The sequence below is a fragment of the Athene noctua genome, chromosome 19, assembly GCF_965140245.1.
Source record: "Athene noctua chromosome 19, bAthNoc1.hap1.1, whole genome shotgun sequence".
NCBI classification, from domain to species: Eukaryota; Metazoa; Chordata; class Aves; order Strigiformes; family Strigidae; genus Athene; species Athene noctua.
The window spans coordinates 934588-961582 of NC_134055.1; the positions used below are offsets into that span (position 1 = coordinate 934588).

At 54.9% G+C, this 26995-nt stretch overlaps 1 protein-coding gene across 2 annotated transcripts in view; it reads left to right on the plus strand.

The window, feature by feature from the left end:
• The window catches only part of MNT (MAX network transcriptional repressor), a 45687-nt gene extending 18838 nt beyond the window's left edge, over positions 1–26849 (plus strand). For both annotated transcript variants that reach the window (XM_074922809.1, XM_074922810.1), the window contains exons 4-6: positions 29–140; positions 19340–19532; positions 21102–26849. In XM_074922809.1, coding sequence (XP_074778910.1) covers positions 29–140; positions 19340–19532; positions 21102–21817 — 1021 coding nt within the window. In that variant the 3' untranslated portion in view covers positions 21818–26849. The remainder of the gene's footprint in view (positions 1–28; positions 141–19339; positions 19533–21101) is intronic.
• The last annotated feature ends 146 nt before the right edge of the window (positions 26850–26995 follow it).

A 26995-nucleotide genomic window follows, 5' to 3' on the forward strand; every position in this document is an offset into this window, starting at 1 on the left:
GCTGACAAACCACCTGTGTTTTCTTTAGACGTGCGCATTTGAAAGAGTGCTTTGAGACATTAAAACGCAACATCCCCAACGTAGACGACAAGAAGACCTCAAACCTCAGCGTCCTAAGGAGTGCCTTGAGATACATCCAGGTAGGTGTCGCGCTCGCGTCGCTGCCGGCCGTCCTGTGGAGCCAGAGAACGGTGGTAACTGCTTCAACCAAGTTACTTGTCTTTTTCCTGTAGGGCAAAGGAGAAATGGGAGAGAAAAACTCCCCTTCCTCCTTCGCCTCCTGTGTGAGAATAGTCATTCATAAACTCCAGATTTCCAGAACATTTGGATCTCCTCGGAGCACGTGTTTCATGCAGTCTCCTTATACTGGAAGTTCCCGGTTAACCCCAAGTCCTCGGTGCCAGCGGTGGCAATGCAGTGAACTGATGATTTGGGTGATTTTAAAGAGGGACATCCAGGTTGCATAAACTTAAACTGCACCCTTTTGGGCTGAGGTGAATTTTAATCCGTGTGTTTTGGGGAGGTTTTCTGTTTGTGTAACCGAAAGGGACAGACTGGTTGTGAATGTCTCAGATGTTTGGTGAGGTGGAGATGTAAGTACAGGTCATTTGCTTGGAGGCGGGGAGAGACTGGAGTTTGAGGTTGCAGCGTGAAGCTCTGGGCTACCAAGAATCAGTCTGGGAGAAAGTAAAGATAAATTTGGTTGTGGTGTTTGCAGGTTGAGCGAAGTGTGAGTGTTTGCTTATTTAATATTTGTAAAAGTGGTTGATGGTAGCACAAAAGAAATTCTTAGAGGTGACCTCGGTGACTGTGAAATCAATAGTGTGCGATGCAATTAAAATTCATCTGGGAAGTGGAAGAGTTGCAAAATTGATAGTGCAAACGAAGAGAGCCGGGAGACCTCAGACATTTTGGCTGGAATAAAGGGTGCTGAGGGCTGTTCACTGTGGGCTTTTCCACAGTAAAGTCTCATCTTTTTTCCCTCGCTTTCTGCCCATTTTCCTCAGTCTCTCTCAAATACCATTTCATTCCTATGTTTGGAAGTATTGGACATTGATTACTTGCATCAGCTTCAGAGAGTCGGTAATTACTCAGCACCTTAGAGCAGTTAGAGCAGCTCAGCCCTGCTCGTTAGTCTTCACCTGCTACTTCCCTCGGAGAAGCCTTTGGCTGGGGCACATTCCGATGGTGCTCGGCCTCTGGAGGATGGCGAACAAAAGGAAAAAGATCTTTGTTGCTTTAAAAGGTCATTTTGGAGGTGCGGTTGTATTGCAGCCTGATGGGCGTTAGGAGAGATCTGCGCCTTTGCCCTGGTGTGGGGCAGGCTGGCGTGGGCAGGAGGGAGACGGAGCGACCCCGTCACCGTTGGAGCTGCGGCCGCGCTGGGGGTGTTGTGGCGCGGCAGCCGACGCTCTCTGAATACTGAGCAGGTGCAGACCGACCCGTGAGCAGCCTGGCAGCGTTTTTATTCTGTGCCTTTGGAAGACAGCTTAAAATTCTCTTTGAGGCTCTCGGTGGGGATGGCCGATTCTTCCTCTCCCTCTTCTCTGGATCCGTGGCGAAGTGTTGTGAGGCTTAGGCGCAGTGCAGTTTGTGCCGCCCACAAGCGTATGTACCAACATCTCTGTGAATTGCCGGGGATTAAACTCTGGTCACGTCCTCTTAGGAAGTGTAAACTGCTTTTGTGATGGTCCGGAAGGTATTCACAGATTCAGAACCGCAGTTTGTTTCCTTTAAGTTTCTGGCACTCGGTGTCCATTTCAGTGCTGCCTTTGAATTGCTTTTCCCAGCATGGATCCACTCTGGGAATGGGAACGACTGGGATCAGCTCTGTCGACTGCGCGGTGTGCAGTGCTGGTCTGTGTGCCCACCGCCTGGGCTGAAGGGGGTCCCAGGGTGATGTAATTGCAGCGTATTTAATCGTTCAGTGGAGTGAAAATGCAGAAGTTCTGGTGGTCAGTGGTGCAATGTTCACTCCCCTGTGTCGGGGACCGTCAGGCCGCGGGTGGCTGTACCTGCACAGCTCCGGTTTGCCCGCGTGCGTCGCGGCAGGAGCTGCTGCTCTGACTCGTCTCGGGTGTGCGGTGCCTGCGCCAGCGTCTCGGGAACTCCCCCGCTTGCCCCCGTTCCCCGCGGGCTGGCTTCGGGGAGCAGCCCTCCACCTCTCCCACCAGTTTCAGTGCGGAGAAATGGAACGTTCTTACCCAAGTGTTGTCGCTCCAACTTCCCCCTCGCAGGGTGGTGGAGCTGGTTTTGTGGTGGAACTCGCAGGGTCGGGGGGCTGCGGGTGGGAGGGACAGGTGGGGGCCGGCGGTGCTGCAGCAAAACCCAACGAAAGCCCCGAGGCTGCAGAGGAGAGCTGCCCCCTCACCCGGGATGGCCCCAGGGTGGCCGCCACGCCGGGACGGGGCCAACCTGCGTGCTGCTGCGTCCGTCCGTCTGTCTGTCCATCCGTCTGTCCGTCGGCGGTGCCGGAGGGGGCGGGTCGGTCAGCCCGCGGCGGCCAAGGTCATGGTGACCTCCCGGCGACGTCCACCTCCACGTGTGGGGTGAGCACATGGCGAGCGCCAGCCCCGGGGCAGCCGGCGAGCCAGCCGGCGGGCTGCGTGCCCGGGCCTGACCCGGGGCCAGTGGGCGGCTCATGTGGCCTGGCTGGCACGGCGCCCCCCGTCCCGGCGCCTGGCCGTCCCCTCGTCCCGCGGGGCTGGGCGGCGGCAGGATCCCCCAGCGGAGTGTTTCCCTTGGCAGCAGCTTCCCCCGGCTCTGCGCTTGCATCATGGGATGCAGTTGTGCTAAAAATCTGAGCGCTTTGTTTATTTGCCTGAAAAATACCAGATTGTTAGAAATCAGATTTGAATTTTCAGAGTTCAAAATTAGAAATGGATCTTTTTTTAAAAAAAAAAATAAATTTTAAGATTCGGTTTGAATTTAGCTTCGACGTGTCTCACCAAAAATAACGTGTGTCAGCGTGGGACGGGACGAACTGCCTGCAGACGATGCGTGCCTCTCCCCAGGGGTACAGACAGGGCTGGGACCCCTCCTGCCAGCTCAGGCAGGGCGAGGTGAATCCCAGCCTCATCTGCAGGCAGGAGCACGGAGTTGGTCATGATTACAAGAAAAAAAAAAAAGGAATTGTTGCCCTTTTGGCAGCAAATCCCTCGCCAGACTCGGTGTGTTTCACTCGACGGGCTTGGTGCTTGCCTCTCCCCCCCTGGAAAGAGAACAGGGGAATTGTACAAAGATGATTTAAAAGTAAAACCTCTTATTCTCGATATAGTAAAGTAGTTTTTCACTGAAGGGGAATAAAACACCGAAAAGCCAAACCCAAATGAGCCTGGCAGAGGAGGAGTGCAGCGTGCCGGCCCTGAAGCTCTGCTGAGCCGATGATCTGTGCCCGCAAGGAGCATGACAGTGCACTAATTGTTGCAGCCTGTCTTCCGGCAAAATCCTTTTTCCTCGTTCCAGCTGGAACTTCTTAGAAACAGGCTGTTTGTTTCCTTGGCTGGATTTAAATATTTGTATCTGCATCAAATCAGATAAGTCGGAAAGTTGAATTCTGAACTTCCCATGGAGCTGTCATTTTAATTTATCCTTAGAGCTGGGCTTGTGCTCTGCAACAGTAAATTAGAATCTCTGCAATTAAACACTGTTGCACAAAGGAAATTAGGCTGAACGCAGCTGGAAGTTAAATCCTTTTGAATGGTGATTCAGCCTGGGGCGGTGTCCGCCGCTGTGCCGTGGCTCTTGGCTGAGGGAGTTGTCCCTGTGGGTCACGGCAGCGGGGTGGGCTCCTGTCCCCCGCGGCACAGCCCGTGACAGCGGCAGCCACCTCGCCCCTCGATCTGCACTTTCCTCCTGCAAAACAGGAGTGAAAATGCCAGAAAGTTTCAGAGAGGTGCGAAGTGACGTAGGAAAGAAAGGCGGTGGGAAGAAAATGCTGTCGGCTCTGGGAGAGCAGAGCCCTGCGGCCTCGGCCGAGAGCGAGGGGACGAGCGCCCCGTCCCTCTGGAGCCACGCGGCGAGGGGGGGTTGCTCCGCGTGCGGCCTGTGCCCGCGAAGGTGCCGCGGGGGCAGCCGGGGAGCGGGACCCTGCGCTGGGGGCGTCAGCCACGGTTCATGGCTGGGCAGCTGGCTGTTGTGGTTTGATTCTCTTCGAAGGATCCCTTGCCTCCTAGGAACTGCTGTAGTCATCTTAGTTGGAAGCTAATTGAAGCCTGTAAGCGTGGCTGTTTGCTCGTCTGTGCCCTCAAACTGGGCTTGCCTCTATGGTACCCACACACCTCCCCGTTCCAGGGGTTATTTTCTGTTGCGTATTTAGCGTAGGCTGATGTCAGGGTGGTGTCTGTCCTTCCTGGGTGGTGTCCCTCCCCGGGTGGTGTCCTCCCCCGGTGGTGTCCTCCCCGGGTGCTGTCGGGACAGCTGAGCCGGGACGCTCGGGAGCAGCACAGCTGTGGTCTCCGGTCACGCTGGGAGTCCTGCCTGTTGGCCAGTTTCCCCACCACAACCAGAGTCAAACGCTGAGTAAATAATCTGCTTACAAACTGTGAGACACAGCGCAGCTTCCCAGGGCCTGCGGAAGGCGAAGAGCCAAGCCCTTTGAAGACTGCAGAGCAGGGTGCCACTGTCACCCAACCTACTGCACGTGCTGCTGAGACATGGCAGAAGTGTTGGGGGGACACACGCTGTGGTGGCAGATGTTGGGCCTCAGTCCTACAGAGGAATATTTGCTCTGTTCAAGACGTGGACTTTGCTTATAAATTCAGACATCCTCTACCAGTCCTACTTGCTGCTTGTATGGTAGAGATAGAAAATAGCTGTGATGGACTTATGATTCCTGATATAATCAGTTTGTCATTTACTGCCTCAGGAAGGAGCAGGAAGGGTGGGATTCCGTTCTCTGCCAGGAGCTGGGGCTGGCTGTGTACCCCACGGTGACGGGTATTGGAGCGAGGCCTCGCCATTGGGCCATGCCTGTAGTCTCCCCAGGAATCACCCAGATAAATTCTTGTTGCAAAGCAGTCTTTTGGTTTTTCTGGTTGTGTGTGCTTAGAGAAGTGTAGAAACAAGTGGCAAAGCAATTTAAAAGTCACAAGACGGCTTGTGTGAATGGGCCTCTTGCTGTCTCCTGAACTGCAGACCAACTAGGCAGAGAACTATTCTACCGCAGTAAAATAGGATGGAAATCTTCCCCTTCCAAAGCCAGTGGAGGCTGGGGCAGGTGCCGGGCTGCAGCTCCCCCCGGCTCCTCGCAGGGAGTGGAGGCAGCACCTTACAGTTTCTGTGGTCTGATGCCTGTCTCAGGAGCTAAAAAAACCCAACCATGTTCATGCTAAAAAAAAAAAATCACGGTGAACTGGACTCAAGGTAATTGACGTCTCTTTAGATTTGCAAGTGAATTACTGCATTGTTCATTTTGAGGGAAGTGTGCCTGATTTCCTCATCTGATTACAGACGTGGGCTTCCTCAGCTGAATGGGCTTCACGTGCCCGTACTGTGGCCTCAGCCGACCTGCTGCCTCCGTCGCCGCTGCCCAGACCCATGGTATTTTCCTTTGTCATATGTAACGGCTTTAGATTGAAGTTAAAGCAAGGACAGAAGTTCTTAGGTCTCAAATCATTGTCAGATGGAAAGAAGAACAGGAGTTTGTCACACTCAGGCTGATAGGCACAATGGGAGAGGCGGTTACCCCGGGCGGGAGGACAGTCCCTGTCCCTCCGTAACCCAAAACCCGTAACCCTGCAGCAGAGGACGTGTCAGCATCCGTCCCTGCACTTCGATGCAGGAGGCTGGTTCAGTTTTTCACCGTGAGCACGTTGGTTATTTCGAGTTCCCTGTGTCCTTTGTGGCCGCTGTTGGCAGCGCACGCTCCTCTGCCCCCTCTGTGCTCCGAGCGGCGTGTTCGGTGCCGCCGGCGGGGCCGAGGGCACGCGGTCGCTGTGAGGAGCAGCAGAGTGGGGAGCTCATTCCTGACCTCCTGCCAGGACAGAAACCCATCGAGAACTGACTTACTGTGCTGGTCAGTAATGCTGACCGTTTGTATGAGGTGTTTGTTTGTCCTCACCCGGTCTCTTTAGGCTTTTCGAGCCGCCTGACGCGACACGCTGCGCACCTAGAGGCGATGCCGTTTCCCATCTGTGCCAACAATAAACAACAGAATTGACTCCCTCAAAGGCGGAATGTGTGCAGAGCACTGCCCAAGGGTGCCTAAATAGTGCATGTAGAAATCCTTTGTGCTGTCCCCCTGAAGCTGATCTGGTGGACATGTGAATGGGCCAGATAGGGTTTTCACGTCCGTTAAATGCTCCTGGTAATAACCTCAGCGACTCTTCTTCTGGTTTGGCTTGATTTATAGGGTGCTTCATCAGGGCCCGAGCACAATAATTCATCCCTGTCTAGTGCAGAGGACCAGAACAAAGACCAGTGGGTTTTTCAAGTCCCTTGTGACGCTTCAGTTAGGGTTTAGTGTGTCCCAGGTGAAGGAGGACACTGGGAACGTGCCAGTTGCTGGTGCAGGAGGGGCCGTACCCCAGGCACAACCCCCCCACGCCTGGTGTCACGTTGGCCTTGTGTCAGTAGAACTCATTCACATTCAGGCACTGTAGTGGTGGATTATTGATCAAAATGCACAAGCCAAACTGGGATGCAGCATCCAGCTAAGTTCCCCACCTTGAGAAATTCAGCTGTAACTTATTTTTTTGTTCTGTGCCAGCTACTAGGGGAACCTACTTAACTGCTATAAAACTTGCCCGGTACGAACTGGGTCCATCGGTACTCTCAGGGCCTCCTTCACGTGAGCAGCACTCATGTGCCGAGCGGTGCTGCTCCACGTTGTTTACCTGACCTGATACAATTGATTCCATCTGTCCGATTAGCTGGAATTTCATTGCCAATAATAAAGGCTTCCAGCCACAGTAGGCTGTGCTCGTGCAGCATGGTGTCATCTGTACATTTCAGAAAGTGCTGAGAAAAAAGACCTTTAAAAAAAAATAGTGTTGAGTAAAGAAAGTTGGAACTTGTTTACAAATGTGAAACAGAATTCAGATGTAGGGCTGACCTTCCCCTGGGGTCAGTGGGAGCCGTTCTGGCACAGCAAGTGCGGGGTCTAGTTCCTGCCCTTAGCGGAGTCGCTGAGGAATTGCTTTTAGTGTCAGAGAGAGGGTGTGGGGCCACGTTGCTGCGGGAGCTGGGGAGCTCACCCGGGAAGCCGGGGGGTGCTCGCAGAGCCTCCTCCCCTTGGCACTCGGCGTGCTGCTCCGAGCCGGGCAGAGCTTCCCCCGGGGTCAGGCACGTTGTAGTAGCTGGGGACGGTGCTTAGCACACAGCAGCCTGGCATCGCGTCCCCTTGGTCACCGCGTAGAAGAAACGTGGGATTCCCGCCCCGAATCTGGCACGTGTGCCCGAACCGATGTGGCTCCCAGGCAGCTGCGCTCCGACATCAAACCCTCTGCCCGCCCCCCCAGCTGCAGCGGGGTCTGCCTGAAGGGAGGCTCCGTCCGGAGAGCGCTCGGTGCATTTTTATTTGCAGGAGCAGCCACGAAAGATCTCGTGCAATGGAGTCTTTAAAAATGCCCAGTGTTTGAACCTTGGTGAATGAGTGAAAGCTGTTTCTTAACCTTTGCCAAAAGCCGTGGTGAATTTGTTTTAACAGTGTCTCACTCGTGACTCATACACGAGAGTTTGGAAAGGGTAAACAGAATTATTAATCTTGTACCTGCTTTTATAATTGTTAGGGAATCATCATCTATCATACTGCTGTCGTTTAAGCAGTAGTTTAAAGAAACACTCAGGGTTGTAAAATCCAAAACAACCTGTAAGTGGAGCACAGCACGGGGCGTTGAGATGATGGTTGTGTTGTAGCCTGGCCCGTGCTGCTTGTCGTCTGCTGCCAGAGTGTGGGCCTGCGGTGGGACGAAAGCAGTGGTCATTGCAGCTTGATCGCACAGGCTTTATGTTTATGCGTAATACTGCAGAAGTCACCTCCCTTTAGAACAAGGCAAACCCCCGAACAAACAAAAACCTGACTGACATCGGAACTGTTTGGTTTGTGGTTTGCTCTTCCCTGAGAGCCTGATAGGGAAGAGGCCCGGGGCCACGTGGTGCGAGTTACAGAGGTGGGTTGGGTTCCTGCTCTTGTTAGCGGTAGCAAAGGTGTGTGTTGATCCTCTGAAATTACAGTGAGGGAGTCACCGACCAATTAAAATTACAAATAGTTGCAAGAAAACAATAATCACCGTGTGTGCCGAAGTGTGGCGGAGCTCAGGCCGTGGCAGACGCAGCTTTGCCGCTGTAGGTGTCGGTGGCAGCCTTGCCAGACATTGCCAACTGCAAAATAATAAATGGGGATTTTGAAACTGCCTGTCGTGCAGCGGCAGGAAGTTGGTATCAGCTTGATCTCCTGTTGTCGTGTCAGTGTTACTGCGATGTGATAGAAATACTGATAGAACATGCTTTGGAGGACATGCAGATATGAGTAAGATTTTTACAAGGCTCCCCGTCCCAGTTGTTATTTATCAAAAATTAATGGTGACTCTGATCCTGCCTGCGCCTTGGACTTGCCAGTCCTTGTGGTTTTATCCAAACGCTTTTCCCTGTGCAGCTGTGATTTCTTTTTTGTCTCTTCCTCTTCGCTGTCACTGTGGGGTGGCCCCGCGCGGGCCGTGGGTGACCTGGTGAAACGGGGAAGCTGCTTCTGCACAGGATGTGAGTGTGTTCATCGAATCAACCAGAAAAAAATGGATTCGTGTTTTTTTTCCTGTTCATTCAGGGACAGCCAGTATAGCACCCATAGGAGAAAAGAGTCCGCAGTCTGATAACGAGGGTGTCAAGTGGGGACTGTTGGTCCTGTCACGCCGAGGTACATCTTGATCTGGATCACTAGGCTGCTCAGGTCATCCTGAGACAGCATTTAGGGAAAATTATGTCTTTGAAAACAGCGGCTCTGGTGGAAGGAGGAGGGTAGGTGGCAGGCGCCCTGTTGTCCTGCGCACAGTAGGTGCCAGTTGGGTGCCATCCGTTGGGCAGGTACCTGATTATTCGCTATATTTGTATTTTAAATGAACAGGAACTAACCACCTGAGGGTGGTTGCGCAGCTTCCTGCGGTGTTAGGAAGAACAACTTTTATTTTTCTCCTTTTCCCAAAAGGGTGAGGAAAGCGTCTCTAAAAGGAGATCGATTTCATCCTGCAGGTTGGGTGTGTTTGTGGACAGCTGCTCGATTCTTGCAGTCCTCGTTCGGGGTAGAGTGGGTTGGGATTCTGAGCTCACCGTCCCTGGCAGCTGGCGCCTTCCTATCGCTTCATATCGAAGAACTTTATGGACCTGACCTGTTCGAGGCAGCCCGAGCCCAGGGGCACGTGCTGTACGGTGCAGAGGAGCTTCACCTCGGCCCCATGGTGGGGAGTCCGGGAGCCCCGAACCCCCCAGCACAGGGCAGGGGTGTTCACTCGGGCCCAGGGCCTCGCACAGGTGCTGAACTCGGTTTGTATTTAACAACCGGGTTTTGCGTCCTCCCGCTGCCGCAGTAACAATGAGGGAGGGAGGTGGAGAGAGAAATCCTCTGGTGACCCAGATCTGCTCCGTGGGCCGTAGGTGGAGCCATCGGGGTGTGAGTAACTGGCACTGACCTCCTTAAAGGATGGAGAAACAGGGAGGAGAGGTGGTGCGGGAGGACAACGTCTCCTCTGAGTCAGCCCGACCTCGGCCTCCCGCTGCCACGGGTGCCTGGTGCTCGTCCTCTTCTGCTGGGGAGGGTGGTTCTGCCGCGCTCGCGGGTGTTGGGACCGCCGTCCCCTGCCCGAGGCGTGTTTTGAGGGGTGCTCCTCGCCCAGGAGGAGCCCCCGCAGCCGTGCCCCGGGGCAGGCGCTCGGAGCCTGGGCAGCAGCGTTGGGGCCCTGACGTGCCGCTCGCTGCCGTGTCCTGCCCGGCCGCCAGCCGGGAACACGAACAAAGGGAGCGCCGGGCCGGGCCCCCTCCAGAACTCCCACAGCGGGTGCTGCGAGGTGCATCCAAGAAAAATTCAAGAATGCTGCAGCAAGTAGACGTAGCGATAATGTCTCCACGTTAATCTCCTCCTTATCCCCGCGGAGCAGATCTGGGTGTCACCCCCAGAACCGCCGTCTGTACACCGTCACGCCGGCGCAGGGGGCTCGCATCCACAGTTGGGTCTTTAATAATAATAATAGTAATAATCATCATCATCATCACTCCTTGAAATGCAGCGTGCTTTACTCTTGCTGCAGAAAATTATTACGGTTATACCAGAGATGTTATTTCCCACACCAAACAAATTAAAATAACTTGTTTGGGATAATTTTCTGAATAACAACCACCACGGTATTTGCGAGTCTTTCGGGCATCCATTAGTGTCACTGAAAGCATCTCGCTTGTTTTGTGAATGACAGAGACTGTTTAAAAAACTAAAAATAGGAAAACCAAAACACACAACCGAACTTAACACCTAGTCATTGCAAATAATCAGTTTTTTTAACACTGAATTTCTCTTAACTTTGAGAGTCATATCCGGGAATAGACCAGATCTGCTTGACTGGCAGAAGCCAGTATGGTTTTGGTGACTGGCCCTGGGCATGGCTGTGACTTGCCCTGGTTTGTGTTCATACTGTGTGTTCCAGTCATTTGCTGCTTTTTTGTTGTTGTTTTCCCTGAATTTATTCTTTGTCTTCCTGATTTGGATTCTTCCTACCCTCTACCCTAGTAACTGTTTGTACTTTGGCTGGAGAGCAGTGCTTCAGGAGGCTGGGTCCTCTTGGATCTACAAGGCCAGTGCAGATACCCACCTTTCAGCTGTATTTTTTTGTGCCAGAGATTATGGCCCAATGTCGTGGGGTTTTTTTTAATTTTTCCAGGAGTCCAGGAGTTTAAGTGCTAACAATGTGCAGATAATAAATGTAAATAGCAATGCATGTTCTCATCTTCCCCTGATTGCTGCAGGCAGATTTCCTGCTCTCTGAAGTATTTCTGTGTAGATACTCATCTCTTCCCTTGCAACCAGACTCTGAACAGTGGTGGGCGCCTAAAAACGTGACGATGACGAGCCCCTGCCCAGCAACACTGCTCTGTACCGGCAGAACGCCGGTGCAGCCCCCGCAGTCCCTGTGCTCGCTGCCTGTGTGAGAGGCTGAAGTCACCCCTGGAACCCAACCGTGCTCTTGGGCTGCCACCCTTGGCCGGGGCTGAAACACAGGGAGGAGCTGGGTGGAGGCTGCTGGCGCGCACCGGGGGGCTGCGGGCAGACCCGTGCCCGGGGCTCAGGCCGTGCTGCACGTCGCCTCGTCCCCTCGGGAGGATCCCCGGGGCCGCAGCCGTGATGGCGTCGGCCTGCAGCCGGGGCTGGTGGTCACACCTGCGAGGAGCGTGGGACGGGCTCTGTGTCACCTGGAAAGGCTTGTGGTGGTGCTCTGAGAGCTTGGGGGGCTGAAATCGGTGCACAAACAGTGGGAGCCTGAAGTCCTTGCTCTGCTCCTCCCCTCCCTCAACGCACAAGCGGTCACCTCTCACCATCCGCTGAGGACTGGTCACCGCAGGGCCCCTCCCTGCCTCCCCCAGTGCTGAGCACTTTGCTTTAACTTCCCCGAGCTTTGGGTCGAGCCCGTCCTGATTTTACACTGTGTCTGGGGAAAGTGAGACCGTAATCCTACACTGAGCAGAGGCTCTGAGGAAAACCCAGGGAGGAGCTGCGGTAGGACAGGCTGGCCGGGGGGAGCTGCCGGGGGGTGGTTTCCGTGGGTGACGTGTGTGCGCTGCGCTGGGACTGTTGTGCCGTGACCTGTATTTTCCCGTCGGTGGTACCAGGCTGGTGCATCCGGCACCGCTGCGGGATTTCATCTCCCGGAGCCAGCCGAATGAAGCAGTTACCATGGAAACCATGGCTTTGGTTCCCGTGGCAACCAGCCGGGGTTTCGCACAAGCAGAGGTACCACTGTTACACTCTGCCGATGGCCTGATCCTGCCCGGCGCTGCTTTCCGCAGGCTCCGGGGGTGACGTCACCTCTGCTGGCGTGACGCTGCGGGGCACCGGCGCCCGCGTTCCCTGCTCCCTGGGCTGCCCTTCGTCCCGGCAGGGCGGGCTGAGCTGGGGCAGGCGACTTCTCCTTCAACAAAGTGCTCCTTGCACCTGAACAACTTCAGAGAAAATTTAGCTCCTTTGGAAGCAGGAACGCCCCGAATTGGTGCAAGTCATGCAACAGCCCAGAGTGCTGCGGGCGAGTGTGGCACCTCTGCCGCCAGTGCTGGGGGCTCGGGCTGAGCGGGGGCGGCGGGTCCTCGGCGTCCCCCTGTCCTGCTCTACATCTGTGGCACCGTGGCAGTCCCTGCAAGGATAAGATCCTTTCCTTAGGATTTAGCTTTATTTCCCGTTCTGTGTAGGAATCCAAGCTCCTTACGGAGCGGAAAGCCTGGCCAGCTGGCTGGGGGCTCTGCCCAGTCGCCTGGGCGTCCTGCGGGTGGGACTGTGGCTCAGGGACCGCCCCTGGTGGTTTGCTGCACCGGCTGCGATCCCGAGAGCAAAGAGTTAAGGAATCCAGCTCAAAATTGCAAGTCACTTTCATGATTGCTCATTGATGAGGAATTTTTAATCAGTGAATGCCATGTAATAGCACAGAGCAGCTGAAATACGCTTTTGGAAAAGCTCTTATTTGAAAGTGTGTTTTTAAATTGCTAATATAATGTTTATAAGGGGAGCTTTTTAACAAGACCTTTTAAAGCTCACTAATGCCAACTACAGGGCAAGCATTATTTGTGAGGCGAGCGCAGAGAAAGAATTGGGGTCATTATTTTTAATCTTGGCATAAGAATAAGCAATTTAATTACAGCCAGCTATAAAATGGAAAATTCTTTATGCTGATAAATGACTGTTGCTGCGCAGGGACAACAGTAGTTTGTGTCTGGTTTGTTTACCCAATAACGGCCAGTGGGATGCACACAAGGACGGAGGAGCAGCTCTGAAGCAGCGAGAAGAGCAGGCACGGAGGAGCGAGGTGTTACGACTGCTCTTGCATCAGGTGTTGGCCGCTGCTGCGGCGGCGCCGCTCTCGCTGTCATAATCCGTGTGGGTAAAGGCTGCTTGGAAGCTGGCAGCTACGTGTAAAGGAAGAAAATCGGATATTCGTGGGGAGCAAAAGCAGACCCACATGTGGCTTCTACTTTGGTCACTGCTGTTTAAATAAAAGGAGGGACTCCTCAGCACTGCCCAGCTGCCTGCGCTGGGGGGGTCACGATGGCATCACCCCGCAAAGGGCTCTTTGCTCTCAGCTTCACACTCAGGCCTGTTTTCGGTGGGACCGTGCTTGTGCTTTATGTTACACACGCTGAAGTGTGGCTAGGTGGTTAAAGCACCTTTTAAATACAGCTTTTGTGCTCAGAATTGTTCTTGCAGGGGTACTGATCCCTGCAGCAGACAATTACAGTGCATTGTTTGGCCTCAGCTCCCTGTTTCATGTGTGATGAGGAGTGAAACCGTGACAACTGTAAATGAAACGATCAACTCGGTCTCACCAGAGCCAGCAGCTGATTTGCAAAACTTCCCAACCATCAAAAGCCGGCGTTGGAGTCACATGAAAATCCATGATTTCTTCCTGGGATAGATCAGCTTCCTCCACATCGGGTCAGGGTTTAGTGGCTCTTAAGTGATGCTCTTGTGGAATTTTTTTAAGTGCACAGAAGTGAAAAACAAATCAGTTTTAAAGTTGTAGCTTCCTTACACCACAGAGTAAAAGTTGCCTGGGCAACCAGGGCTTCCAGTTTCTTAACATTAAAAAAAAGAAATCTACAATCACTGCAGCACAAACATAAGGAGAAGGGTCTGTGCTGAAGTTTGTTGCTTGGAAAAGAGCAGTCTTGGGGGGGGGGGGGTGTCTGCTGAGCTGGCGGAAGCGATGCTGCTGCCTTGGGTACCCGTGGGCCAAGCTCAGACTGAGTCCCCCGGCTCCGGGGTGCGGGAGCCCCGCATGGAGCAGCCCCCCGACCGGCGCGGCCACGCCTCGCCCTCCGCGGGGGCTCGCAGCTCCCGGGGCCAGCCGCTCCGTGCCTCTCCCTGAGGAGGCGAGGGAACAGAAACGCAGATAACTTCAGCCGCTTGTCCGCCGCGAAGATACAGGATCGGTGTTTGGTCAGCCGGGTGAAGCGAAGGGGGAGCTGGCGCCGGGCTGGCAGCGGGTCGGGGGCCGGGGGGGCTTCCCAGACAGCAGCCCCCTCCCTGGCTGCGCCCAGCGACAGAGGCCTCGGCATAACCTGAATCTAGGCCAAGCGTGAAACTGGTAAAGCCCATCCCTGCCTATCGGGAGGAAACTCACCTGGGTGGGCTTTTTTGTAATTGTGTCGCATTCAGAGAACTCTAAGTCAGATAAACTTTGAGATCACACGGATTCTCATCTCTCGTGCGTCTCCCAGCCCAAAGCCGCCGCAGGTGCAGGAGGGAGGAGGGCAGAGGGTTTTAACTCAGCATTTGAAGCCTGGCGGCAAGGTCAGCGCTGGAGCGGGGACTCCGAGCCCGGGTGCAGGGTTTGCCAGCCCTGGGCTGCTGCTGGACCGCGGCCGTCCGCGGGCCGGGTTGTCTCTGCCGGCGCTTGTCCCATCGCCCTGTGCAGAGCGACCGCGGCCACGGGACTGGAGTCTGCTGGTGGCCCTGTGATGCCGGGTGCTGGCTGAGCTGCGCGCTGTGTGGCAGGAGGTTTTGGTCAGTTGATTACAGTTACGAGGTTGGGATGGTTTGGGGTTTTTTCTAATACTAGTGTGTCAGGTTCAGCCTAACCTTGAGTAGAGACACTCCAGCTGCCTCGGTTACAGCTACCGGTCTCGGCAAGGGCAGAGGCACATTTTGGTGAGCCTCTTGCCTGCTGGCTGCTTACGTGCTCCGGCAGACAGAGCCCTTGGGTTTGAACTCTCGGGATTTCTCACCTTTTGGAGCAACCATCCTTAAAGTAGCGACTTCCAGGAGTCCGGGGGACTCCAAAGCTGTCCCCTGCACCAGGGACCGTGTCCTGAGAGAAGCAGCAAGACAGCGCAAAGGAAGACAGCATCTCCTGGGGAGGGAATTCAGGAACCTTGTTTGAGCCTTCAGGCCTGGGTCAGACCTGGGGACGTGTGTCCCTCAGGGCCCTGGCAGATGGTGCCATTGTCATCCCGGGTACCAGCACTGTGTCGGCCCCCTCGCTGCGGCTGGGCAGGTGGGTCGGGGGCACTTACGGACTTGCAGCTGTCCCAGACACACGTGCCCGTGCCTTAATGAAATTTCAGACCTTGAAAGACAAGTGATTGGGCATTTGTGTGAAGTCCTTTTACTGAAATTTCATTTGTAATTGATTATCCTGTTGGATGTAGTTTCAGGGTCCCCTCTGCCCCTTTCAGCTCTACCCTTACGTACCAATTCTGTTGGAAGATCCCACAGGTTTGGTAAAAGGAGCATCAATGTGGCTGCTTCTTATTTTAAAACTGCCGTGACTTTTTTGGGGGGTTTTTTTGGTATCGCGTAGGATCCGTTGTGGTACTGCTGCTGTTATTAGAAAGTCCTGTTTTAGAAAAAAAGTACTGGAAGCCAGCGCACGTCTCTGAAGGTGTTTTCTGTTTGGGAGTGGGTAGGCGAGCAAAGTCAGAATGATTAAGGCTCGGCTGTCGCTGTGGGCTCTATACTGTCGGGAGAACCTGGCACCTGACGTGGGCAGGATGATTTGCAGAAAATAACCTGTCGTCAGGCAGGTGCCGGATACCGTCCGTCCGGGGGGTGCTGGTCAGGGGCCCAGGGAGACCCACCCCCACCCCCTTCCATACCGCCCGTGGGAAGAAGTGCCGAGGCAGGAGGGTCCCGAGTCCCAGTCCCCTCTCTGGCCGGTTCCTGGGGTGGCGGCGCAGCGGCCGGTGGGTCGGGTGGGCTCAGTCCTGCCCCCAGGGTCCCCTTCATACACAGGGTGGGCACTCACCCCCCGCAGAGCCTGGGAGGGGGCCGGCGCCCGCCGAGGTTATCACACCGAGGTCATCATTCGGCCAAGTAGCAGCTCAGCCGGGAGATCCCTCTTCGCCAAGCGAGGCCCAGTGAATTACATCCCAGTTTTTGAAAGATTACGGGTGCCAGCAGAGACTCCAGCCCATCTGCTCCTCCAGCCTCCCCGGCAGCTTCCCCTGGAGAGCACCCAGCTGGCGAGCGCGCGGGCCGGGGGGGCCCTTCGCAGGAGCCCCGGGAGGAGCGGGCGGGTGCCGGAGCCCGCGGGGCCTGGAGCGGCGCCACGTCCCGAGGCGCCCGGAGAGCGACAGAGCCCCGGCCCCGCGCGGGAGACTCGTCCTGGTGCCTGCTGAGGGTTTGCCTGCCTTTTCCGTAATTAAGGGTTTGTAACTAATTACCAGCTGCCCTCCCATGCCTCACAGCCGTGCTTTCCCCTGGTGCTGGGAGCGTTCCCTGGCAGCGGGGAAGGCAAATCTGCTTGAACGTGCCTGTGCTGTGCAGGCTGCGGGGGCTGCGGATTTCTCACCCGCTCTTCCCCGAAAGCCCCGTCCCGCCGTCACCGAGCCCTGCAGCAACCGCGGGGAGAGCGTGCTGGGAGAGAAATGCTGCAGAGGGGCTGGGCTCCCGCCTCTGAGCAGGGATTTTAGTCTCAGGCGGTCTCCTACTTGCTTCTTTCCTGATTAGAGACATTCAGACGAGTTCTCGCGTAATTAAACCTGAGCCCAGCAGCGTTCACCTTCCTCTGCCCCCGGTCCCACGCACGTCCCTTCGCCTGCCAGGAAATCCAAGCCCCTGAGCAGCATTACTCTGGTTTCTGGGGCCGGCAAACGGCTTTGCCGCGCTCCGATCACGGACGTTGCCGTTAGCAGAGGGGCTTTGGACAAGCCACGTGTGGCTCTGAACGCCGTCTCTGGGCTGGAAGTCAGTGCCAGGGCAGAGCTGGGGGCCCCGTCAGCCCCGTCCCCGCTTCTGCTGGTTTCCCCTTATAAACCCTTGGTGCTGAGGAGCTGGCACCGCCGCTGCCGACTTACGGTTTAAAAAGCAGCGAGAGGGACAGAAGTGCCCCTGTGCCTGCCAACCCTCTGTTCCCAGGGGCCTGGAGCCGAGCAGAGCCAGCGGTGCCGGGAGGCAAAGCCCAGCCTGAGAGTAGGCGTCTCCGTTTACGCAGCTGGAATGATTGTGCCCTGCTGGCATGTTGTTTGGCCATTTTAAAAATACTTCCTTTTTTGTTGTTATCGGGACAAAGGTACCCCCTTTTTCTCCTTTTGGGTTTTATTTTTTTCATTTTATTTTTCTATGAGCAGGCAGGAGCTACCTTAGTCATTGTGTTGGCTTAGGCTGGATTAAAGGCCTGGCTGAACAGGCTTTAAAATTATTCCCAGCTAACTTTTGAGATAAAAGACCAGCAGAACCATTGAAACACATGAGGTCAGGTTCTGATTGCAGTCGCCGTGGGGGACTTGGGAGATAAATAAGGAGCACGTATTCAGAAGATCATGAGTCTGATCCGAGATCTGGCTAAGGGGAAGGTTGGCTTTTAAATTCAGCGCTTGCCAGCAGCAGGCGAAGAAGCATCCGTGCCAGCACTGGAGAGCTGGGCTTTTCAGCCGTGTGTATGTGATTTAGGTGGCTAATGGCGAAATTTAACTTCAGAAAAAGGACAGGTGATATGTGGTTTTGCAGATATCGCTTATTTTGTCTCTTTTATGCTTATAGTAAGTGCTGACCTGGGCTGGGGGACAGGTTCTCTGTCCCGTGACTATTCAGTGCTACGCTGCTGGCTTAAAATCTCATAAACCAGTACCTCTGGTGAAGGTCACCTGTTGTTTTTCTGCCGCACTGCTCGATAATCGATCCCTGTCAGCTCGATGTGGTTTATATTTCCCATTAACGGTACTGGGTGGTGGTTGGCGTTTCTGTGCCCTGTGCTGACGGAGGCAGCGTCCCGTCCTGTCCCTTCCTGCCGCTGAAGACATCAGGTTTCCCAGGCTGAGTGGGCATTAGCAGAAGAGGAGGAGGCACACTGTTCCTCCACATCTCCCCCGGGATTCAGGGGCTGTCGGCCCTCGGGAGCTCTTGGTGTGGTGTGTGTTGCTCAGAAGCTGTTAGTACATGTGCCATTTCTTTTCTTCTCACCATGTAACAGTTCTCTCTTTCTCAGGATTCACGCACTGGTTACAGAAACGCACCGTGATTCTGCACAGACCTACCTGGGCCTGTGTGCCCAAAGCTTGTCTTTTGTCCCCAACTACTGTCGGTTGGTTTAGTAAAAGATACTGCCTCTTCTTATGCACCTCGTCTTTGAAACGCTTCAATGTGGCTGTGGTTTTACCTTCCCACATGAGAGCAGAGTTCTCTGCGCAAGGTTTCTGTCTTCGGGCAGGGATGGGGGGTTTCCTCCACCTTCCGACCGCAGGCCGGCACTCGGCCGCTGCGCAGGGCGCTGCTCTCTGTGTAGCTGCTCCCTTTTCCTCAGGGGTGCTTGGGAATAGGTGTATGTAGTAAAGACCCCGTAGCCCCGCTCCCCGGGTGGCTGCTGACGTGCTCTCGCCGGGGATGGGAGGGAACCGCACCCATCTCCCTCCCTTGGCACCTTCCCCCCCGCTGGGCCCGATCCGTCAGACGCTCCGTGGGGCGGGTGCAGCGGGTGCCGTTGGGAGCCGGGTGCTGCTCCTGCCGCTGCGCTGACGTCGAAGTGCAGCAGGGAGCTCCCTTGGGCTGGAACAGAGGAGAGGGGCCCGGGTTTGTGCTGCTGCACCCCCGGCAGATTCCTGCCTGGGGCCCGCACAGTGCTCGGCGCTCCGGGAGCGCTCTGCGACCGGGAGGCGTCCGGGTGAGTCCTCCCGAGGCTCCGGCGTGCTGGTGTCCTGTGTTCAGCGTGGGAGGGGCTGTGCCGCCAGGGCTCTGGCTTCCACATGGCGGATAGAGCCATAGGTCAGCGCTCTTTGTTCTTAATTTTTCGGCTCTGTTGGGGAGGATGAGCAAAAGAGGAAAAAGACAGGAAGAAGATCTTGTTTTCTGTCTCTAGAGTGGCAGAAATACGTTTTTCAAGCTTTGTCTGAGGAGTTCTGGGCTTTAAACTTACCCCTGGAGTTGAAGGGACTCACACCTGATGGGGTGAAGCATTTCAGTTTTGGAGGCTCATCAGTTTTCCTTCAGAAGGCAGAAAGCTGTTGGTCAAAGTAACCCTTTAGGTTTTTGTGGCCAGGTCTTGTCCTTTCCCTTTCTGCCTGAACTGCCAAGGCATAACCGTGTCCGAACACATTTTACAGCAGCACAACGGATAATAAAAAAGCCCACCAAGCTGTGGACATGGGAGTGACCAGATGACTGTAGATTATAGTGGGTTTTGTTCTCCTTACATTTCTTTTTTTTCCCCTCTGTCTTTAGACTTTAAAGAGAAAGGAAAAAGAATATGAACATGAGATGGAGCGGCTGGCGAGAGAGAAGATTGCTACCCAGCAGCGCCTGGCGGAATTGAAGAACGAGTTGAGCCAGTGGATGGACATCTTGGAGATTGACAGGATTATTCGACAGACAGTTCAGCCAGAGGATGACCAGGCATCTACCTCGACAGCATCAGGTACCCATCACTTTTCTCTCCTTGTAATCGTTACCGTACGTCCCTGACACAGTTACATGGCGGTGGTGAGGATCTTCATTTAGCACCGTCCAGGTTTCTTTGTATTCACAATAAAGTAAAAGGTTTTCAAGCGGTTTGTAACCATTGATGTTGGTCTAATAACACGCTGCCGCTTGTGTAGAGCAAACTGCAAATCCTGCATCAGCTTTAGGTAGAATCAAAGTGCAGGTCTGCACCCTCAATCTGCTGATACCTCACGCGGAGATCCCTGCTCCCCAAACTTAGTTTTCCTCTTGCACAGCTGTGCGTCCCTGCGCGTTAGAACTGGGTGTGTCTGAGCGTCCTGAGGTGTTTGTGCATGGATGTGGGTGGGTGTTCAGCCACGTAGAGAAGAAGGATTCGGTACAGGAAGGATCACCAGAGCGTTTGAACAACTTAATGAGCCTTCACGTTGTGTGGAAAGGATTCCCAGTGAAGATGAAACGGTACTGAGGAATGTCTGACGTGCTGCTCCCGGTAAGAAGTTTCTGTGAGATAGGAGGGTGCATGCTTTTCTCCAGACCGGTGGTTTGCAGCAGGAGGAGTAGGCAGACGGTCCTGGATGTACAGTGCTTTGCTTTCCAGAGACGAGGAGGCTGTAGCAGTCCGTAACTGTTGGCAGCAGTTCCTTCAAATCAAGACAGCATTTGCTCTTGGTGCTCCGGGCAGCCGGTACAGCGGGTTCCAGGAAGGCAAAATCTGAATTTTCTGGTTCGTTCAGGCTTGTATCAGGCTCATCACCTTTGACCACACTCGCAGACTCTGAGCGTAGGCTGATGGAAGTTGAGAGTAGGAGTGCTTTGTCAGTAGGAGTGTCAGCATTCACCTCTCCAGCTGGCCTCTGCTGAAAACCATCTCTTCACGCTGCTACTAACCTCAGAGCTTGCAGAAGGGAAGCGTCTTCCCTGGTTTTCCTGCCGCTTCTGTATCTTCTGAGATTTTTAATCTCTGCTGCATGGCTGTCTGTCGAGCAGGCAGTGCAAAGGTGCCCTGCTCGTCCTCCTGACCTCCGCAGGGTCAGCACGTTCCTGCGGTGCTCCGGTAGTTCCTGGAGTGGACCAGAGTCCGTTTTCCAGAACCAGACGAGGAACTTGCTGCCATGTTTCTCCGTGACTTGTTTCCTTCCTGCTCTGGGAGCAGAAGGGGTGGTACCGATCGGTGGAACAACTGGACAGGAAAGGAAAGCTGTTCCTCTCGCCGACGGAGCCCTCTTCAGCCCCCCAGAGCTCAGCCCCGGCGCTCTCCGTCTGCCTCCGCTCACGTCGCTTCCCTTGCCCGCCGAGCGGGGTCTCAGCCTGTCGTGAGCTCCCCTCTAGCTGGGGCTTTGAGCCTGGCTCCGGGTCCTTGGCCCACAAGCAGGGAGGAGAGGGCTGTGGTGCCGTGCCGTGCCGTGCCGTGTTGCCAGCCCGTAGCTCAGTGACTCCTCCTGCTGTTGTCTCTTCCGCCTGTGCTGCCTTTTAGGGAGGCCGGTTAGTCCAGTTCGTGCTCTGCTTTCTTTTTATGGGAGTCTCTTCCTTTCGTTTTTTCCAGAGGGTGAAGACAACATGGATGAAGACATGGAAGATGACAGGCCAGTGAACTCATTACCAAAACTAACCCAGCGCCAGCACCCAGAGCTCCTGAAAGCCGTCCCCGCCAACGCTGCTCCCCACCACCCGGCGGTTCTGCCTCAGCACCTCTCCATCCAGCAGAAACAAACCCCAGCCCACACACAGCCTCCCATCCAGACACAAGCACTGGTCCAGCCGCAGGCGATCGTCCCTGCACAGACTCACATCGTGGCGGCTTCGACAGTGCAATCGACTGTTATCGCCCACACCGCCACTACCCACGCTTCGGTCATTCAGACTGTCAACCACGTGATTCAGGGTCCACAGACCAAGCACATTGCTCACATTGCACCTTCCACGTCCAGCCCCGTGCAACTCACCACTGCTGCTCAGCCCATCGGCCACATCACTGTGCACCCAGCCACCATCAACCACATGGCCCACCTCGGCCAGCAGCTGCCCATCTACCCCCAGCCCGTGGCCGTCAGCCAGCCCGTGGTGAGCCATATCGCTCACACGATCTCCCACCAGCAAGTGAACGGAACCACAAACCTTGGCCAGCAAGCGGTGATGGCCAAGCCCGCTGTAGGAACCCAAGTTGTCCATCACCCGCAGTTAGTTGGGCAGACGGTCCTAAACCCGGTGACTATGGTGACCATGCCGTCATTCCCAGTGAGCACGCTGAAGCTGGCCTAGAGGGGATCGTCCGACAGCGAGGGCTTTGTTGGGAACCTTTCCTAAACTCCATACATTCCAACCACGTCCGACTCCGCGGGAGGGAAGTGCAGAGGCCGCCGGGCGGCGGGACGCCGGGCTGGGTGTCCTCTGCCGCCCCGTGACCAGCTGCGCCGGCAGCGCCGGGCCCGGCCGCTCTGCACTTGAGTTTTGCTAATCCGAGGAAACTTCAAAGACAGTTGTTCATGGTGATTTTTTTTCCTTTTATGTGTAATCAGTGAAATATGGATATGATGTTCTTAAGACTTTAATTTTCCCCTTTTATGTGTTGCTTCTTTGTAGAATAAAAATTGCTGATCTCTTTATTGAGACATTGCGTAGAATGGGAAAAAAAATCATAGAAGTCTATATTTATATATATGTGTGTATGTGTGTGTATATATATGTATATACATATATATATAAATATAACATTTGAAGAAGGCCTTTTGTAAGGTTGATTATTTTGCAGGATTATTAGACAAAATTCATTTTTGGAGGAAGAAGACAGAGTGTCCTCTCTAAACAAGAAACTTTAAGGTAGATGGTTTGGTGGACCAGGGTACATATACAGCGACGAAAAAAAAAAAAAAAGAAAAAAGTGAAACCATGTTAAAGGTATTTCCCGTCAATATATTACATTTCAAAAAAACCATCTAAAATCACTGTGACTTGTTATGGCATTTTAAGGAAATTCTCTGTCCTGTCTAATAAAAGGAAAAAGAATACACAACCGGACTTCATTTGTTGCAGTTTTATAAATGACTTGATTTTTATAGCTATGTCAAAAAAAATTGTTTTTTATTATTTTAATGGTTGACAGTGTTTCGTTTGGATGGTTTTTGCGGGGGGAGTTGTTTTTTGTTTTGGCTTGGTTTTGCTGATGCAATAATTTTGCGGATCTCTGTGTGTGGCACCCCCCCCCCCAGGACCCCTCCTGCCAGCCCCAGGCCCCCGGGGTTCTTGGGTTCGGTTTTGTTTTGCAGAGGCAGATGTTTTGTGCTGGCAACTTGCAATATGTTTATCTGGCCTGATAGAGTGGAACTGGGACGAGACGACTGAGAGAAATTAAGTAGATTCGCTGCATGGGTTAATTTTTTTTGTTAGTTTGTTCCTGAACTGACCAGGTGTTAGTGTGGGAGTCAGTGGATTAGGAAGGGGATAAATGTGGATGTGGTATCGTCCAAAGTGCAAGCGGTTTTGTCATCTTTTTTTCTTTGGGGGAAAAAAGAATAACCTAGTGCTGTGTAGGATGAGGGTGGACGGCAGGAGATCGGGTTGTGTAACCTGGGTCTTACAGCGAGACGTGCACCAAAGAGCAGCCCTCGCCCCGGGGGACCCTTGGCCCTGCCGGGGGCTTGGGGCAGGTCCCGCGCGGCCGCCGCGGACTCCGGCGAGGAGGGTGTTGTCGGGGAGGCTGCTTAGGACACGTTTCACCGCTGGCTGAATATCCTGGTCCGTGCACCGTTCTGTGTGGAGTGCTGCTAGTGACGGTCTCTTCTCCGTCCCCCTCTCTTGCCGAGGACGAGCCCTCGGCAGCCCTTGGTGCGGGGGGCGGGAGGACGGTTCCTGCAGCATCCGAGCGGGGCTCGGGGGTAAGGTGGGGCTGAGCAGTCACACCTGATGGCTTCTTTTGGGTCCAGATCTCCCGCAGGAAAACGTGATCCGCTCTGCCCCGAACGCCTCTTGACTCCAGCAGGACTTGTGCCCGGTCGTGGACTGAGGTTTAATTTGGAAAACTTGCCAGTCCCGCGCCATCCTGCTGTGGTGGAAACGGGGCTGAGGCGGGGGTAGTTACTGCAGAGGGAGATGAAGCGCGATTGTGCCTTCTGAGCAGACATGGCTGAGAGTCACAATGAATCTGTTTGTAACGTCGCTCCATAGTTAACATTTTTAAAATTTTTTTCCTGGCATCCTTGAGTCTGGGAAGCTCTTGCCCATGTTGCTAGCACACTTCCTACAGCAGAATGGGCAAATCTTTAAGGATTCCTTATCCTTGAACCACGTGTAAGTCAGTTTATTCTCGTTTCCAGTGCACCGTTAACGCTGTGGGGTTGGCAGAATCGCCGGGGCTTCGTTGTCTCCTTGTGCGTGCAGGTGCTTTCCCAGGGACGTGTTGGGTGTGCCCTGGTTCAGAGGTCAGTGTTAGGTATCGGGACGCCTGGTCCTCATCAGAAACTCTTGAAAACTGAGTATTTACAACAGGGTCATCTCCCCTCTTGGCAGGACCTGCGTGGCTTTGCCTCCTGTAGCTGCGTTAGGAGGGGGAGGAAGCGTCTTTCTGCCTTTCTTTACTGTTCCAGCCCATAAAATTACAGAATTGAGGCAGGGAACCCCGTTTCTAGTGAAGAGTGGCAGAGCTCAGCTCCTCAGCGTTGGCCAAGAGCCCCTCCGTCCCCCCGAGGCCGTGCCCTGTGTGCTGGTGCTGCGGGATCGGCCGGCGGGGGGGGGTCCTTCCCCCCCCCAATCCCCGGCAGTCCTGCCTGAGGGCTGAAATCTGCCCCCCCGTGCCCCCCCCACCTCCCCGTCCCCAGGTGGGCGCTGGTGGCGGGCAGCGGCCCAGGCACGGAGCGTGAGGGGTGGGGAGAAAGGTTCCTGTTTCCTTTGATGCAGACGAAGGAGCTTTCGTGGCCTTTAGGGACAGGTGATGCTGCTGACCTCCTCATCTTTTCCTCCCCTCTGGTTTCAAGGGAACGGGGTCACTCCCTTGCCCACGTACAGCCCCGCGCCTGTGCCGGGTCTTTCCCCGCGGAGCCCCGCAGTGTCCCAGCCCCCTCAGCCCACCCCCGCCGCGGGTCCCGACGTCTCTGCTCCCCCCGCTCCCATCTGCCTTTCCCATGGCTGCCGGGAACGTTTCTTTGGGGTTTTTTCTGTTTGTTTTTTCAAGTCAGCGAACTTCTTTCTGTTCTGTGGGGAAAAGAGCAAACCGCAGCCCTTCTTTCCCCCACGTCCGTCATTCCTGCTCCGAAACTTCAGATTTGCGCTAATGCTCTTAGAAACCATGTTCAGTACTGTATAACAAGGGGCACTTTAGAAATGTCTCTCCTCCTTTGATATATGTGTTTTCCCTATGGAGAAAGCTATATATAAATATATATATATGTACACTTTGGGATTCAGAAGATCTAATTTGTCCCAAAAAAATCAATAAATATGAAGTTTACAAGAAATCTCTTCTGTTGTTGAATAATATTAGTTATTGGTAACCGTACCACAGAAAAAATAGCAAATGGGTTTTCTATGTAGTCGTTCCGAGAAGATTTCAGTGTCCTGTCAAGCCTGACTCGGAGCTGCGGGCCCGGGGAGGGCAGGCCCTGGTCCCCCCCTGCGGCGCTGTGCCTCCCCCCGGCCGCCTGCCTGCTCCCCGCGCTCCTCTCGCGCTGCCGGCAGCGCAAAACGGGCTCAAAAGCTTGATCTGGGCTTAAAACTTCAGCCAGCGCGGCCGTGTGCGTCGAGATCCGGGTGAGCAAACCCCTCGGAGGGCCGCAGTTACCTGCAAAACCTCTCTCCTGTTTCCCAGCTCCCCCGGGCTGGGGAGCAGGCGAGGGGTTTGCTGCCCTGAGCCGAGCTTGCCCGGGGCAGGGCCGGGGAGGAGCGGACGCCGCGTTGCTTCGGGCTGGTTTCCACTCGCCTGCCAAGTACGCGCGGGCAGAGAGAAATAACCCCAACTGCTCCTGCCCAGTTGTCTGGGAAGAGTTCTTGGAGCTGGCGCTGTAGGTGCGGGAGCGAGTTCCTGACCGCACCGGCGGGAGTTAGCCAGAGCCCCGGAGTTCAGCTTAGGGAGGGCAGAGGCCGAGCGGCTGTGCCGGCACGTGTGCGTGTGCGTGTGCGTCTGTGTGTGTGTGTGCGCGTGTGCGTGTGTGCGTGTGTGTGTCTGTGTGTCTGTGTGTGTATGTCTGTGTATGTCTGTATGTCTGTGTGTGCGTGCATGTGTGTGTCTGCATGTCTGTGTGTCTGGTGTGTGTGTCTGTGTGTGTCTGTGTCTGTGTGTGTGTGTCTGTGTCTGTGTGTGTGTGTGAGTGTGTGTCTCTGTGTGTGTCTGTGTGCGTGTGTCTGGTGTGTCTATGTGTGTGTCTGTATGTCTCTTATGTGTCTGTGTGTGTCTCTGTGTGTCCGTGTCTCTGTGTGTGTGTGTGTCTGTGTGTGTGTGTGTGTCTCTGTGTGTGTGTCTGTGTGTGTGTGTGTGTGTGCGCACCCCCTCCTGCTGTCCGGCCCGCGGGCCCTGCCTGGAGCCGCTGCCGCCCTCGGCTGCCCCTCGGGTCGCTCAGGTCTCTGGCACCGGGCGGAGCAGGCGGACAGGGAAGAGTTCCAAAGCAGCAGACAAATGCCAACAGCAATGACAACCGTTTTCTGCGTGCTTCAGGCGGACGGGAGGCAGGAGATTCCGAGGTCTGGTTCATGAGCTGGGTTTTAGAGCCCTGCTCAGGGTCGCGCTCCTGTCCCGGTACAGGCCGAGGGGTTGTTCTGGCTGGAGAAGCCCTGGTGTTACTCCGAGGATCAACGCCCGCGGTGACCCGTGCCCAGGCCCTCAGCGCCTTCCCCCAGGCTCCCGCGCGGCTCCTCCAGGCCGGGCGGCGCGAGGGCCACGTCAGCCAGCCTCGACTCAGCCTGTCTCAGGCAAAACCGGCACTGAGCTCAGGAAAGCCTGAGGAGAGGTTTGAGGATGCCGGCCCCTGCCGCCGGGGGCTGCTGGGCACTCTGCCCCGCGTGCAGCCCAGCTCCCCGAGTTGAAAGTGTCGTGCAAACTGCATCGTTCTGTAGAAAACAGTTTTTATTTGAGTCTAAGCCAGACCATTGCCTTCAGTCTTCCTTTCAAATGAGGCCGTTTGTCTGCTGGCATTTGAGTTGGAAGGAGCGAGAGAGGGCCGGACACATCGCAGCTGCCACGCGGGGCAGCCTTGTCCCCCCTGCCCCGGGACTGAGCAGCTTCGGTGGGTTTGAGAGCGAGTTTTCTGACCAAAAACTTGTCTCGTGCAGCCTTCTTTTCTGACGCTGGCCCCAGGAGAAGGGCTCGCATGCTCTCGTGGTGGTTTGCACTCGGGAGTGGTGCACCCTGAAGGGGGTTGAGCCGTGAGGGGTCGGTGTGGGGAGGGGACAGTGGCCTGGGGAGGGGCAGGGGCTGGTCAGCGAGGCGGGCGAGCCCCCCCTGCTCACGCCCGG